This window comes from Telmatherina bonti (genome assembly GCF_933228915.1).
Source record: "Telmatherina bonti genome assembly, chromosome: 19".
Taxonomy (NCBI): domain Eukaryota; kingdom Metazoa; phylum Chordata; class Actinopteri; order Atheriniformes; family Telmatherinidae; genus Telmatherina; species Telmatherina bonti.
This window is the reverse complement of record NC_136617.1, coordinates 33,934,884-33,949,594: the sequence shown is the minus strand read 5'-3', so window position 1 is coordinate 33,949,594 and position 14,711 is coordinate 33,934,884. Positions and strand designations below refer to the sequence as shown.

The 14,711-nt window shown below is 43.5% G+C and overlaps 1 protein-coding gene across 1 annotated transcript; it reads left to right on the top strand.

Moving 5' to 3' along the window:
- Positions 1 to 8,051: 8,051 nt before the first annotated feature.
- Positions 8,052 to 10,940, top strand: polr1h (RNA polymerase I subunit H). Its single transcript, XM_079259275.1, has 5 exons — positions 8,052 to 8,158; positions 8,374 to 8,498; positions 9,496 to 9,599; positions 10,685 to 10,794; positions 10,870 to 10,940. The coding sequence occupies exons 2-5, from the start codon at positions 8,381 to 8,383 to the stop codon at positions 10,892 to 10,894; spliced, it is 357 nt and encodes a 118-aa protein (XP_079115401.1). The 5' UTR covers positions 8,052 to 8,158; positions 8,374 to 8,380; the 3' UTR covers positions 10,895 to 10,940.
- Positions 10,941 to 14,711: the final 3,771 nt, after the last annotated feature.

The following is a 14,711-nucleotide window of genomic DNA, read 5'->3' as shown; positions in this document are numbered from 1 at the left end:
CACTTGGCGAACACGTCTCTCCTCATTGATCCCCCTGTTTGCTCACGGCAAAGGAAAGCGGATGAGATCTTGCATCTCTTCTGCCTGCTTTGTGTCCTCAGGTCTGTTTGTCCTGCAGATCCAGCTGAGATCAGCTGCTTTCTGATGCTCTCTGTTTCCTGTGTGTCTGTACGTTTCCTGCCCTGCTTCCTGTTTCTCAAACAAGTTAAAGGAAGCTGTCCATGTTCTGACTTCTGACCGTGTTTGTTCAGACACACTGTGCTCCCATTGGTCCAGCTCAGCGTTTGCGCTTCCTCAGGATGAAGCTGCTGCTGTCTGATACCTTCTGCCTGATAAGTAAACCAGTCCTCTGCTGAATCCCTCCCAGACTGCTTTGCCAGCAGGAATTTCTGGATCTGATGAGAGAATGAAGAGCTTAAAGGCATCAAGCTGCATGATTTAGACGATTCCAGCGTGTCTTCAGGTTTGTTGGTCAGAACTAATGAAAGGCAGGAAAATGGAGACAGATTCACTAAAACTACGAGAACATGGAGGAAATATAAATCAGATAAAATCCTGAACACGCTTCCAGAATAAACCACCAACCTGCCAATGGCTGGAAGGCCAAGCAGGTAAATGTACGGCTGCTGGTTGCAGATGAGGATTCTGGTTGCCATGGAAACGGGCACGAGGCACACCCGCCACAGCCGCACACATCACAGCAGCAACGTTAGATCAGAATACCACATATAAATTTCACACAATTCACAGTTCTGTGTGATTATAAAAAGTAAATAAGCTTAAAGATAATTTATCAATATAATTATTTTTTAACTCAAGCAGGGTCTGAAGAAATAACGGCACAGGCGATTAAAACCTTGAACTTAGAATAAATTAATTAAGGCAAAGTGTTTCCACAAATCAAAGTCTGCTACCTGATATTTACCCGTAAGATGAGACAATAATATGCTATCTAGTGTTTTTAAGAAGGTCGGCTGAATGAATGGTTTATGTTTGGCTTTTATAATGGTGACAAACTCACAATAATTTCAATAAGCCAATAATTTATATGAAAATACATCAAAGTTTTGGATTACTTTATTAAACACTATTCTTATGTTGTGTAAAACATTAAAATAAAATTCTTCTGAGGCCACTTATTTTTTTAAACTGTCCTATTGTGCTTTCAGATCTAATCAGCCTCTTCATTGCTTGTTTTTTGACTGAATTTTTTGACCTAGAGATGAAGGTATTTCTATGTTCATTTATTTCTCCATCTACATCTCAGACAACAAATAAGATGTTCATGCAATCTTCAAGTTTTATTTTATATGGAAGAACAAAACTATTCATGTTAAACAATAAAAATAGGTAACCAAAGAAAAACGGGGTGGTGGTGATATTAAACTATGAGACTATGTTTCATTGTTTGGTACTATTCAAATAACCTGGTTAAAAGTTTATTTTTCACAATCCAATACCATGTGGGATAATAAAGGCCACTTTTCTGTAAAGCTAGAAGCTGGAGTTACTTTGATTTTTAGGTAGAAAAGTAGTTGTAAGGTTGACAACAGCAGATTATAAACAGATCTCATTCTGGGAAATTATATTTTCACACAACTTCTCCCCAATGGATCCACTTTTGGAACAGTAGAGGAATAACCATCATATAAGGTCAGTATTTTAACTGGGATATGTCAGGAGAATTCTCTTTGTAATCAACTTATATTTTGTTTTCTTTATTTGAAAGCAAATGCTTTCAAATAAAGATTTTCTATTAGTTTACGTTTTTTTTTCCCCTCAAGTTTAAATATACAAGGTTTCCTGTGTTTCTGCTTAAGTTACGCTTTACCATTTTCAGTCCCTAAACATAATTTAGCTTAAAATGTACTGGAGAGACACAACTTCATTAAAGAGGAGTTTAATGACCAATTTAGATCTTTTTAAATGAAAGATACAGCCCTAGAAAAAAATACTAGACCCTTGTTTACCTAAACTTCATACTTATTTTTTATGCCTGGTACAACAAACCCATTTAATTCTATTTTTTTCCCAGTCCTAAAAATATCCAAATCAGGAATCATTGGTAGCCTTTTGAACTAATCCTTTTTTTTTTTTTTTTTTTAAATTCAGTTGAAAAATCTATGAAGTATGTTTTATGACCAGTCACAAGTGTGATGATAAGTCAGAAATAAGTTGATATTGTTTCTTTATATATGAAACAGCAACAGTTTTTGTATTATGGAAATATGTGTGCCTCTTGATACAATTGTGACCATAAATATGTTTTCTCATTCTGCAAACACACGAAACAGAATTGAGTAAATGCATATATCATCACAAAACACCTGAAAGTTACTAAAAGTCTTTTTCCTAATTTTTAAAATTTTTTTTAACCTTCTTAATCTCTTTTTTAAGAATCTCTTTTTATTGTGGTGGAGGGGTTTGTGTGTCCCAAATATCCTAGCAGCTATGTTGTCTGGGGCTTTATGCCCCTGGTAGGGTCACCCATGGCAAACAGGTGTCTAGGGGAGGGACCAGACCAAGTACGGCTCACAAGACTCCTATGATGTACACAAACCCACTGGAGGTGGGGTACGTGAGCGAGCGTCTGGTGTTCGGGCCTTCGCCTATGGGGCCCGGTCGGGCTCAGCCCGAAAGGGTTACATGGGCCCCACCTCCCGTGGGCTCACCATCTGCGGGAGGAGCTGTAGGGGTCGGGTGCAATGTGAGCTGGGCGGCAGCAAGGGGCGGGGACCCTGGCGGTCCGATCCCCGGCTGCAGAAGCTGGCTCTAGGGACGTGGAACGTCACCTCTCTGGTGGGGAAGGAGCCTGAGCTTGTGCGCGAGGTTGAGCGGTTCCGGCTAGATATAGTTGGACTCACCTCGACGCATGGCTTGGGCTCTGGAACCAGTACCCTCGAGAGGGGCTGGACTTTCTTCCACTCTGGAGTTGCTCATGGTGGGAGGCGCCGAGCAGGTGTGGGCATTCTCATCATCCCCCAGCTTGGTGCCTGCACGTTGGGGTTTACCCCGGTGGATGAAAGGGTAGTTTCCCTCCGCCTCCGGTTGGGGGGACGGGTCCTGACTGTTGTCTGTGCTTATGCACCGAACAGCAGTTCAGAGTACCCACCCTTTCTGGAGTCCTTGGAGGGAGTGCTGGAGGGTGCTCCTTCTGGGGACTCCATTGTTCTGCTGGGGGACTTCAATGCTCACGTGGGCAATGACAGTGAGACCTGGAGGGGAGTGATTGGGAGGCATGGTCCCCCCCTTCTGACCCAAATGGTGTTTTGTTATTGGACTTCTGTGCTCGTCATGGATTGTCCATAACGAACACCATGTTCCAACATAAGAGTGTCCATATGTAAACCTGGCATCAGGATTCCCTGGGTCGCAGTTCGATGATCGATCTTGTAGTCGTATCGTCGGACCTGCGGCCACATGCCTTGGACACTCGGGTGAAGAGGGGGGCGGAGCTTCAACTGATCACCACCTGATGGTGAGTTGGCTCAGATGGTGGGGGAGGAAGCCGGTCAGATCTGGCAGGCCCAAATGTGTTGTGACAGTCTGCTGGGAACGTCTGGCTGAGTCCCCCGTCAGAGCGAGCTTCAACTCCCACCTTCAGCAGAGCTTTGAACATGTCCCGAGTGAGGCGGGGGACATTGAGTCCGAATGGGCTGTGCTCCGTGCCTCTATTGCTGAGGCGGCTGGCCGGCGCTATGGCTGTAAGGTCGTTGGTGCCTGTCGTGGCGGTAATCCCAGGACTCGTTGGTGGACACCAGCAGTGAGGGATGCCGTCAAGCTGAAGAAGGAGTCCTATCGGGCCTTCTTGGCCCGTGGGACTCTGGAGGCAGCTGATGGGTACCGACAGGCTAAGCGGCATGTGGCTTCAGCTGTTGCCAAGGCAAAAACTCGGGCATGTGAGGAGTTCGGCGAGGCCACGGAGAAAGACTTCTGGACTGCTTCGAGGAGATTCTGGTCCACCATCCGGCGGCTCAGGAGGGGGAAGCAGTGCTCCATCAATACTGTGTACAGTGGAGGTGGGGAGCTGCTGACCTCAACTCGGGACGTTGTGGGTCGGTGGAGGGAATACTTCGAAGACCTCCTCAATCCTACCAACACATCTTCCGATGAGGAAGCAGAGCTGGGGGACTCAGGGGTAGACTCTCCATCTCTAGGGCTGAAGTCACTGAGGTGGTCAAAAAGCTCCTTGGCGGCAAGGCCCCGGGGGTGGATGAGATCCGCCCGGAGTTCCTTAAGGCTCTGGATGCTGTGGGGCTGTCCTGGCTGACACACCTCTGCAGCATCGCGTGGACATTGTGGGCAGTACCGCTGGATTGGCAGACTGGGGTGGTTCCCCTTTTCAAGAAGGGGGACCGGAGGGTGTGTTCCAATTACAGGGGAATCACACTCCTCAGCCTCCCTGGTAAGGTCTATTCAGGGGTCCTGGAGAGGAGGGTCCGCCGGATAGTTGAATCCCGGATTGAGGAGGAGCAGTGTGGTTTTCATCCTGGTCGTGGAACCGTGGACCAGCTCTATACCCTCTTTGGGGTCCTGGAGGGGGCATGGGAGTTTGCCCAACCAGTCTACATGTGCTTTGTGGACCTGGAGAAGGCATTCGACCGTTGCCCCCCGGGGGCTCCTGTCGGGGGTACTCCGGGAGTATGGGGTACCGGACCCCCTTGTACGAGCTGTCCGGTCCCTGTACGACAGGTGTCAGAGCTTGGTCCGCATTGCCGGTAGTAAGTCGGATTCGTGTCCAGTGAGGGTTGGACTCCGCCAAGGCTGCCCTTTATCACCGATTCTGTTCATAACTTATATGGACAGAATTTCTAGGCGCAGCCGAGGTGTTGAGGGGATCCGACTTGGTGGCCTCAGGATTGGGTCCCTGCTTTTTGCAGATGACGTGGTCCTGTTGGCTTCATCTGGTCGTGATCTCCAGCTCTCGCTTGAGCTATTCGTGGCCGAGTGTGAAGCGGCTGGGATGAGAATCAGCACCTCCAAATCTGAGACCATGGTCCTCAGCCGGAATAGGGTGGATTGCCCTCTCCGGGTCGGGAGTCAGGTCCTGCCTCAAGTGGAGGAGTTTAAATATCTCGGGGTCTTGTTCACGAGGGAAGGATGGAGCGCGAGATCGACAGACGGATCGGTGCGGCGTCTGCAGTAATGCGGACTCTGCGCCGGTCTGTCGTGGTGAAGAAGGAGCTGAGCCAGAAGGCGAAGCTCTCGATTTACCAGTCGATCTACGTTCCTACCCTCACCTATGGTCATGAGCTGTGGGTCGTGACCGAAAGAACGAGATCTCGTATACAGGCGGGTGAAATGGCTTTCCTCCGCAGGGTGGCCGGGCTCTCCCTTAGAGATAGGGTGAGGAGCTCGGTCATCCGGGAGGAGATCAGAGTAGAGCCACTGCTCCTCCGCATCGAGAGGAACCAGTTGAAGTGGCTCGGGCATCTGGTCAGGATGCCTCCTGGAGCTCCCTGGTGAGGTGTTCCAGGCACGTCCCTCTGGGAGGAGACCCCGGGGAAGACCCAGGACACGCTGGAGGGATTATATCTCTCAGCTTGCCTGGGAACGCCTCAGGGATCCCCCCCACAGAGTTGGCAAATGTGTCTGGGGAGAGGGAAGTCTGGGCCTCCCTGCTTAGGCTGCTGCCCCCGCGACCCGACCCTGCATAAGCGGCTGAAGATGAAGATGAAGATGAAGATGAAGATGAAGATGAAGATAAATCTCTTTTTTTGGAGTTTTGAGGCAGCTGTCCTTAAGGTCCAAATAGAATGTAACCAGCTCTGGTCAGGCAATAATTTAAAATTGTTCCTGCATACATTTAATCCAAAAACTCTTTTCTTTCTATGTTTAGTGAAATGAAAAAAATAGGCTCTGTTACATTTAGTGACCTATAACTAAGAATACTGTTGATGGTCACTATTGTGACTGACTGTCTGAAATAAGCTAAAGGTATGTTTGCTTGGAAAATAAGGGTGGTGTAAAGATTTTTTCCTGTGACTATTTCATAACTATGACTGGTACATAATGAAGACAAAAGATCTGGAAATCCTCTCAGTGATTGAGAAAGCCCAGAATTTATTACATGGCCTCCATGGTTGCAAGTCAAAGAAACATTCATTCATTCATTCATTTTCTAAACTGCTTAATCCAATGAAGGGTTGCGGGGAAGCTGGAGCCTATCCCAGCAGTCTTTGGGCGAAAGGCAGGGTCCACCCTGGACCGCTCGCCTGTCCATCGCAGGACTCAAAGAAACATGAAAAGTCTAAATAATATTTGACCAGAAGCAGAATTTCTTTTGATAGAAGATTTAAAAATCAGACAAATACATGCTCTTAATGAATCTTAAAGATTCATGAGAACATTTTCTTTTCTTGCTGTTCCATCTAACAGGTTTTGGGTTGTTATCAGAGACAAAGTTTTCTGTCAAGATTGATAACATTCTTTCCCTAATCTCGGACATTATGTACTTGTTGACAACTTAGATCCAAATAGGCTACTTCTGATACTATTATTATTATTGGCAGGCATAATTCACTTTGCAGTGAATGCAAATTGTTTCAAGAATTAAATTTCACTCTATTTGTCATCCTTAAACAAATGTCAATGAGAATTGTCATGTTTTTTGTTTTTTAACTAATTTGGCTTTTTCCCCACTACAAAGCTATTCTGTGATATTGATGTGTTTGTTTTTGTTTTGCTGTGAAAGTTATGTTTGCTTTCCATTATATGTGTTTAGAGTCATTTATCTATTTATTCATTTTGTTCAGAGCAAAGGGTGGGAACATGTTCATCACGTTTTAATGTAAATCACTTTGACTTCTCCTTTACACAGTCAGTGTTTGCATTTTATGTGTGATAAAGGGCTCTATAAATAACATTTCTTTGGATTAGATTCTTCTGCTAAACCTCTTTAGTATGGCTGTTGTACCAACGTGTTGGTTCGTGTGTAGACTTTGTATGTCTTTTGGGATACTCTTGTTTACTTCCTCCATGAAAGTTTGTATATTATTTTGTTGAGAGGAAAATGACTTGCAGTTAGCCTCGAGTGTTGCTCATATGTGTTCATCCCCTTTCATTAAAGAAAAGGCTGAATTTACAAAAGTCACTCAAATAACTGGAGACTTAAAAAAGGAACAATAACTAATAATTTGCAAAAATATAATTTAGTCATATAAGACACTGTTTTTTCATTTAATTGAGTTGAATAGAGAAAAGAAAGCAAACAAATTGGTCCTGGACAAATGAGAGACTTTTCTGTTGAACAGTGGGACAAAATACCTGTCAAAGCGGTGCAGAAATCTGACTGAGAGGAACAGAAAACACTTGCAACTGTAGCGGAAACATTGAAGGATTGGTCAGCTAAATATTAGTTTATGAGTGATGTAATATGTAATAAATTATCTTATTTGTTTGCTTTTTCAAAAAATATTTCTATTGAAGCAGAATTAGAAAAAAACGTAATGATTTTCATAAAATTTTTATTTATTACTTTAGTCATTTTCAGCTTATTTTACAGGCAGTTGTTTTTTTTAAAAATTTAACTTCTTTAATGAAGTGGTATGAATAAATATGAGCACAACTGTATATTGCTAGAATGTCTTTTAACAGGCACAACTTCGTTATTGTTGTCAATTTTGTTCATATATGTGTAAAAATCAAGCTAACCTTTCTTATAATAGAGGAACAGAATTAAATTTTTAAAAAAAAATTAAATTATTTCCATAATACCATATATATATACATACACACATATATATATATATATATATATATATATATATATATATATATATATATATATATATATATATATATATATATATATATATATATCTATATATCTATATATATATATCTATATGTGGTATTATGGCTCATGTTAGCCTTTAGCTTTAAATAGCCTTTAGCTTTATATATATATATATATATATATATATATATATATATATATATATATATATATATATATATATGGTATTATGGTTATAACATTTATTTAAAGCTAAAGGCTGACATGAGCTAACTGCTGTGACGTCATCAGTATGCGACTGCAAGTCGCTGATGTAGGACCCAGCAACGTGCTTGTGTGCGGCTGCCTGACTCAGTCACGTAAAACAGGACTTTACTGCTGAGTTTGAGTTGCTTACAAGGCTTCGTGCTGACTGAAAAGGTAATTAAATTAATTCAGTATATGAACAGAAACATATACGAGGTGCTATTCCAGCTCCTATTCATAATATAACGTTAAAATAATGCTTTAGAGACGTCCATGTTCTGACATGTTCCACGCGTTGCTCACATTTAGAGTTGAAGAGGAACACTTCTGACATGGAAACATTTATCATATTTATAAACCAACTGAAACTCTGTCATTATTTTGTTCAGATCAAGCATGTCTTGTTTTGGTGGCGATCCCAACTTTTGTCCGGAATGTGGAAACGTCCTTCCGCTGCCTGGGAATTCTGACACGGTCCGCTGTCCCCGCTGCTGCTTCTCCATCCCGGTGACAGGTACTGACTAGGGTGACAAGATCTTGCTAAATAAAACTATTTCCTTGTTCCTTTCACGTTGTAAAGAATCAAACAGAATTAGCATTCGAGGCATTATCAGGAACATATCCATTAACTGGGAAGCCTCCCTCTTTTGTTTTTTTGTGACTCTTGGATTTTTGGTGCCGTTTCACGTTATATTTCCCACTGTGTGACACGGAAAAATTACTCTGACACGCATCACAAAATACCCTCACACTCTCCTCAAACAGGTTTAACCCAGAAATATCTGCTTTCCCAGTCATTGTTGTAACTTTGTAAAACTTTCTTTTCTTCTTCACTGCAGTCGTCTGCCTGTCCTCCACGATCGATCGGTGTATTTTTCTATTTATTTATTTTCATCAGTGGGTGCACCAGTGCATCCTCGATGTGCATTAAGTCCCGCCTCCTAGTTTGATTCAGATGAATGTCAATCAAATCAGCAGGCGGTGTGATGTGACAGCCGTCAAATATTTTGCCACACACATTAGTAAAAGCCAGTTTTGTTTTGTTTGTTTTATTTTTCCTTCACAAAAGTAAAGCCTGGTTGTAACGATTTGTGGAATGTGGGAAATGTAACGGAAATGTGGGACGATCCCGCACAAAGCGTGACATCTGGCCACCCTAGTACTGACTCAACACTGGACCAGAACACTGACCCAAACACACTGGACCAGAACACTGACCCAAACACACTGGACCAGAACACTGACCCAAACACACTGGACCAGAACACTGGTCAGTGTTCCACACCACAGGAAGCTGGTCTGTGTGGAAAACCTTGGGTCTGTGTGGCATGTTTGGTCAGATTATCCCAGACATCAGCGACAGTTTACTGACACAGAAAACTGTTTCCAGATAAAAACGAGACATTATGTTCGTTACGCCTCATCACTGTTTCATGTTGTCTCAACCTGCATGACTGAACCGCGCTGGAGCAGGTTTCAGTGCTTTAACCTTTACACTTGTCATTATCCAGAGTTCTCCGGCCAGGAGATAAAGTCAGAAGTGATCTTTAACCCCGTGGAGCTGTCGTCGCTGGCTCTGAAGGATGAGGAGGGATCTGAGCTGAAGGGTGCTTTGGTAAGACCGCCAGCTGATCGGCTGCTCAATCCAAAGCTAACAGCTTGTAATACTTCATAACAACTGATTAGTGATTTATTTGTTGTTTTGTGTGACGTAGTGGCTAGAGAGTTTGATTTGGGTCTGGAACATCCGGGTCCAGTCCCGATTTGCCAACAGAGGTCAATCACTCTGTCTGAGTAGGTTCACAACTAATCTCCAAAACTGGCAACCCACTTCTTATCAATAAATTTAGAATGGGTAAATAAATGGCTGTGATGATCTGCTTTTGTCCTGATTTGATTCCGATTTTTTTTGGCTGCCAATTTGATTTAAATTGCGATTCTCACAATTCTTCGATATTGCTGATTTTTGTAGACTTAAAAAAAAAAAGATCTACAAAACATTTTTAAAATTATTTTTCTTCATTTCAATCAGGAAAAAACAACACAGCAGTCAGACCATCATTCTGCTGTTATAATACTGAAGAAAACAAGTAAAAAGATCAATCAAAACAATAAAAATGACAAAAATTTATATTGGATTATTTATATTTATTTGAGAAAAAAAAATTGTATTTAATTTTTTTTTTTTTTTTTTTAAAATTATGAAGCAAAAAAATTGCGATATTCGATTTTTTAAAATTCAATTTCCCACCCCTAGTAAAATACAAACTAAGTAGTGTAGAAAATGTATTTATTATTATTATTAGTATTATTAATATTATCATTATTATTATTATTAGTAGTAGTAGTAGTGGTAGTAGTAGTAGTGTGGATACTGGCAGCTGCTAACAGCTGGTATGGGGGAAGTGGTAACCTAACAGAGCTGGTTAACCAGCGGTCTGTTAACCAGCCTGGTTAACAGAGGTGTGTTTGGTTCTGGAGGACCGGGTCCCCGGGGGGCCAGCAGAGGTGAACCACCTCCGACCTCCTAGATGCCACACATGGCATCCCACTGCTCTCTGGTGTAACTAAATATAACTAGAGGTGAATTTCCAGATCCAGATGAGTAAAGATGAAATTATTGTTATTTTACTTGTTAATGGCTGCGATCAGCGCCTAATATGGCCGGACCGTGTTAATATGGTCATGTTGTCTCCACAGATCGACAGGCGCTGCTCTCGCTGCAACAAAGAAGGGATGATTTACCACACGCGGCAGATGAGATCTGCAGATGAAGGACAGACTGTGTTCTTCACCTGCATACACTGCAGGTAACCGATGTGAACGTGACGTGTTTGTTCTGCTTTGGGGGCATTTAGCTCACTGCTCTGGTCTTCATGTTGTAGGTTTCAGGAGAAGGAGGACTCCTGAGAATCCCCCTCATCTGCCGACTCAGCAGACAGCCTTTACCACCTGCTGTGGATGTTCAGAGCGTCTCCGGGACGGTTTCTTACTGATGTTCAGAGCGTCTCCGGGACGGTTTCCTACTGATGTTCAGAGCGTCTCCGGGACGGTTTCCTACTGATGTTCAGAGCGTCTCCGGGACGGTTTCTTACTGATGTTCAGAGCGTCTCCGGGACGGTTTCTTACTGATGTTCAGAGCGTCTCCGGGACGGTTTCTTACTGATGTTCAGAGCGTCTCCGGGTCGGTTTCTTACTGATGTTCAGAGCGTCTCCGGGACGGTTTCTTACTGATGTTCAGAGCGTCTCCGGGACGGTTTCTTACTGATGTTCAGAGCGTCTCCGGGACGGTTTCCTACTGATGTTCAGAGCGTCTCCGGGACGGTTTCTTACTGATGTTCAGAGCGTCTCCGGGACGGTTTCTTACTGATGTTCAGAGCGTCTCCGGGACGGTTTCCTACTGATGTTCAGAGCGTCTCCGGGACGGTTTCTTACTGATGTTCAGAGCGTCTCCGGGACGGTTTCTTACTGATGTTCAGAGCGTCTCCGGGACGGTTTCCTACTGATGTTCAGAGCGTCTCCGGGACGGTTTCTTACTGATGTTCAGAGCGTCTCCGGGACGGTTTCCTACTGATGTTCAGAGCGTCTCCGGGACGGTTTCTTACTGATGTTCAGAGCGTCTCCGGGACGGTTTCTTACTGATGTTCAGAGCGTCTCCGGGACGGTTTCCTACTGATGTTCAGAGCGTCTCCGGGACGGTTTCTTACTGATGTTCAGAGCGTCTCCGGGACGGTTTCTTACTGATGTTCAGAGCGTCTCCGGGACGGTTTCTTACTGATGTTCAGAGCGTCTCCGGGACGGTTTCCTACTGATGTTCAGAGCGTCTCCGGGACGGTTTCCTACTGATGTTCAGAGCGTCTCCGGGACGGTTTCTTACTGATGTTCAGAGCGTCTCCGGGACGGTTTCTTACTGATGTTCAGAGCGTCTCCGGGACGGTTTCTTACTGATGTTCAGAGCGTCTCCGGGACGGTTTCTTACTGATGTTCAGAGCGTCTCCGGGACGGTTTCCTACTGATGTTCAGAGCGTCTCCGGGACGGTTTCTTACTGATGTTCAGAGCGTCTCCGGGACGGTTTCTTACTGATGTTCAGAGCGTCTCCGGGACGGTTTCTTACTGATGTTCAGAGCGTCTCCGGGACGGTTTCTTACTGATGTTCAGAGCGTCTCCGGGACGGTTTCTTACTGATGTTCAGAGCGTCTCCGGGACGGTTTCTTACTGATGTTCAGAGCGTCTCCGGGACGGTTTCTTACTGATGTTCAGAGCGTCTCCGGGACGGTTTCTTACTGATGTTCAGAGCGTCTCCGGGACGGTTTCTTACTGATGTTCAGAGCGTCTCCGGGACGGTTTCTTACTGATGTTCAGAGCGTCTCCGGGACGGTTTCTTACTGATGTTCAGAGCGTCTCCGGGACGGTTTCTTACTGATGTTCAGAGCGTCTCCGGGACGGTTTCTTACTGATGTTCAGAGCGTCTCCAGGACGGTTTCTTACTGATGTTCAGAGCGTCTCCGGGACGGTTTCCTACTGATGTTCAGAGCGTCTCCGGGACGGTTTCTTACTGATGTTCAGAGCGTCTCCGGGACGGTTTCTTACTGATGTTCAGAGCGTCTCCGGGACGGTTTCTTACTGAAGACGGCAGGATCTGCACCTTCCAGGGTCCACTCTCTGGATTTCCTCTGGAGCTCTGTGTGGACGGCGTTCTGTCATCTTCCTGTGCTGCATCACGACAGACTGCTGAAGGCAGGAGAACAATCACAAAGCAGAAGGAACTTTAAGGTGTTTCTGTTTCTAATTAAAAACGGGAGAATATTTTAGTATTCAGCTTCATTATTGAACTGAGGACTGAGAGATAGATGCTTAATGATCAATAAATATGTGACAGAAGACGTTTTATGTACTTGATCTAATGCAGTCAGTTATACAACTTATTAATGTAATAGATATTTTTCATCATGGTTGGAAATTAAAGGAAGTACAAACATTAAACTTTGTCGTATTGATCAACATGTCGTATTCTCTCTATATGAGAGTCTCTTTTGATCTGTTCTTCGGTACCGAGCGTGGACATGACGGGGATCGGGCTTCTCCAGGTCTGTTCTAGGTGCTCATATGTCTTCATCCACTTTCATTACAGAAAAGCTGAATTTACAACAGTCACTCAAATAACTGGAGACTTAAAAAAGGAACAATAACTAAAAATTTAGCAAAAACATACTCTAGTAATATAAGACACAGTTTTTTCATTTAATTGAATTGAAGAAAGAAAAAACAAACAAACGTGTCCTGGAGAAATTAGAGACTTTTCTGTTGAACAGTGGGACAAAATACCTGTCAACAGGTGCAGAAGTCTGACTGAATATTATAAATATAAATTATCTTATTTGTTTGCCTTTAAAAAAAATATTTCTATTGAACCAGAATTAGAAAATAATGTAATGATTTTCATAAATTTTTTATTATTACTTTAGTCAGTTCCAGCTTATTTTACAGGCAGCTGTTTTTTTTTTGCTTCTTTAATGAAAGGGGATGAATAAAATATGAATAAATATGAGCACGACTGTATTTCTCCACACAGATTGTAGTTTGTATGACTGGATTATTACAACAGATGGCTCCTTTCCTTCTGAAAGGCTGGAGCCACGTTTCCTAACGGAGGGGAACGAAGCTGTGAAGTTGTACGGTCAGGAGTCGCAGCAGGTTATCTACTTCCAGGTCATTTCATTTGGGAACATCAGACTACATCATGTAAAGTTATTTCCCGCTGTGTTGCATGCTGGGTTGAGAGGAAAGCTCCCATGTTACCTCTGTTTGCCTCCACTGTTTCCTTTAGCTGAAAACAACCAAATCCAGCAGAGAGGAGAAGGAAACTCATGGGAAGTAGCTGCATCACATTACGGCCCTCAGAGATGTTTTACTGATTAATGGCATTCCTTTGGCTTCCAGGACCACAGTGGGGAACCTTGGAGTTATTCTGGACCAGGATTTGTTCTTCAGCTCACATTTAAAACAGGTTTCTGGAACCTTCTTCCACCTGCGTGGTTTTGTAAACATGAAGCACTCCTCCTCACATATAAAGTTCTCCATGACAAAACTCCATCGTACATCAGAGATCTCATAGTTCCATATCTTCCAAACAGAGCACTCTGCTCTCAGACTGCAGGTCTACTTGTGGTTCCAGAGTCTCTAAGAGAACGATGGGAGGAAGATCCTTCGGCTGTCAGGCTCCTCTCTTATGGAACCAGGTCTGGATTTTGGTCTGGACTGTCTTCTAACGTTGCTGGAATAAGTTAAACAAGTTACAGTGTTTAATGTTTAAATTCATTTGATTTATTTATTTTTTCCTTAGACTCCTGGATAAGTTCATTGCTGTTGCCAACTCTATATATAGACATATCTGTGCTCTTCAGTGTTCATTTGTCTCTCAGTTTTTTTTTATCCTGTTCTTCTAGAAAACGATAAATATGAACTTTGTTACAGAAACCCACTAGTGGAAAGAGCTGCAGTACCAGACTCCGTCCAACAGGAGGCGGTGCTGCAACATGGTAGCCAACATTTCAGGCACATAGATATCATAAAACATAGACGCCTCATTGAGGGCTGGAGAGTGAACCAGCGTTCATTTGTTCTGAATGTGCTACCTTCTTTAATACAAAAAAAAAAGAAAAGAAAAACAGCGTCGCCGCCATATTGGATGGGTCTCTGCTTTCGAGTCTTGCTGCAGAGTCGACG

Excerpts from the sequence above, each read along its gene's own strand:
- polr1h (XM_079259275.1), top strand. The coding sequence starts at position 8,381 with ATGTCTTGTTTTGGTGGCGATCCCAACTTTTGTCCGGAATGTGGAAAC. Across the intron at positions 9,600-10,684 it reads CTGAGCTGAAGGGTGCTTTG|ATCGACAGGCGCTGCTCTCG; the intron begins GTAAGACCGCCA and ends TTGTCTCCACAG. Across the intron at positions 10,795-10,869 it reads TTCACCTGCATACACTGCAG|GTTTCAGGAGAAGGAGGACT; the intron begins GTAACCGATGTG and ends TTCATGTTGTAG.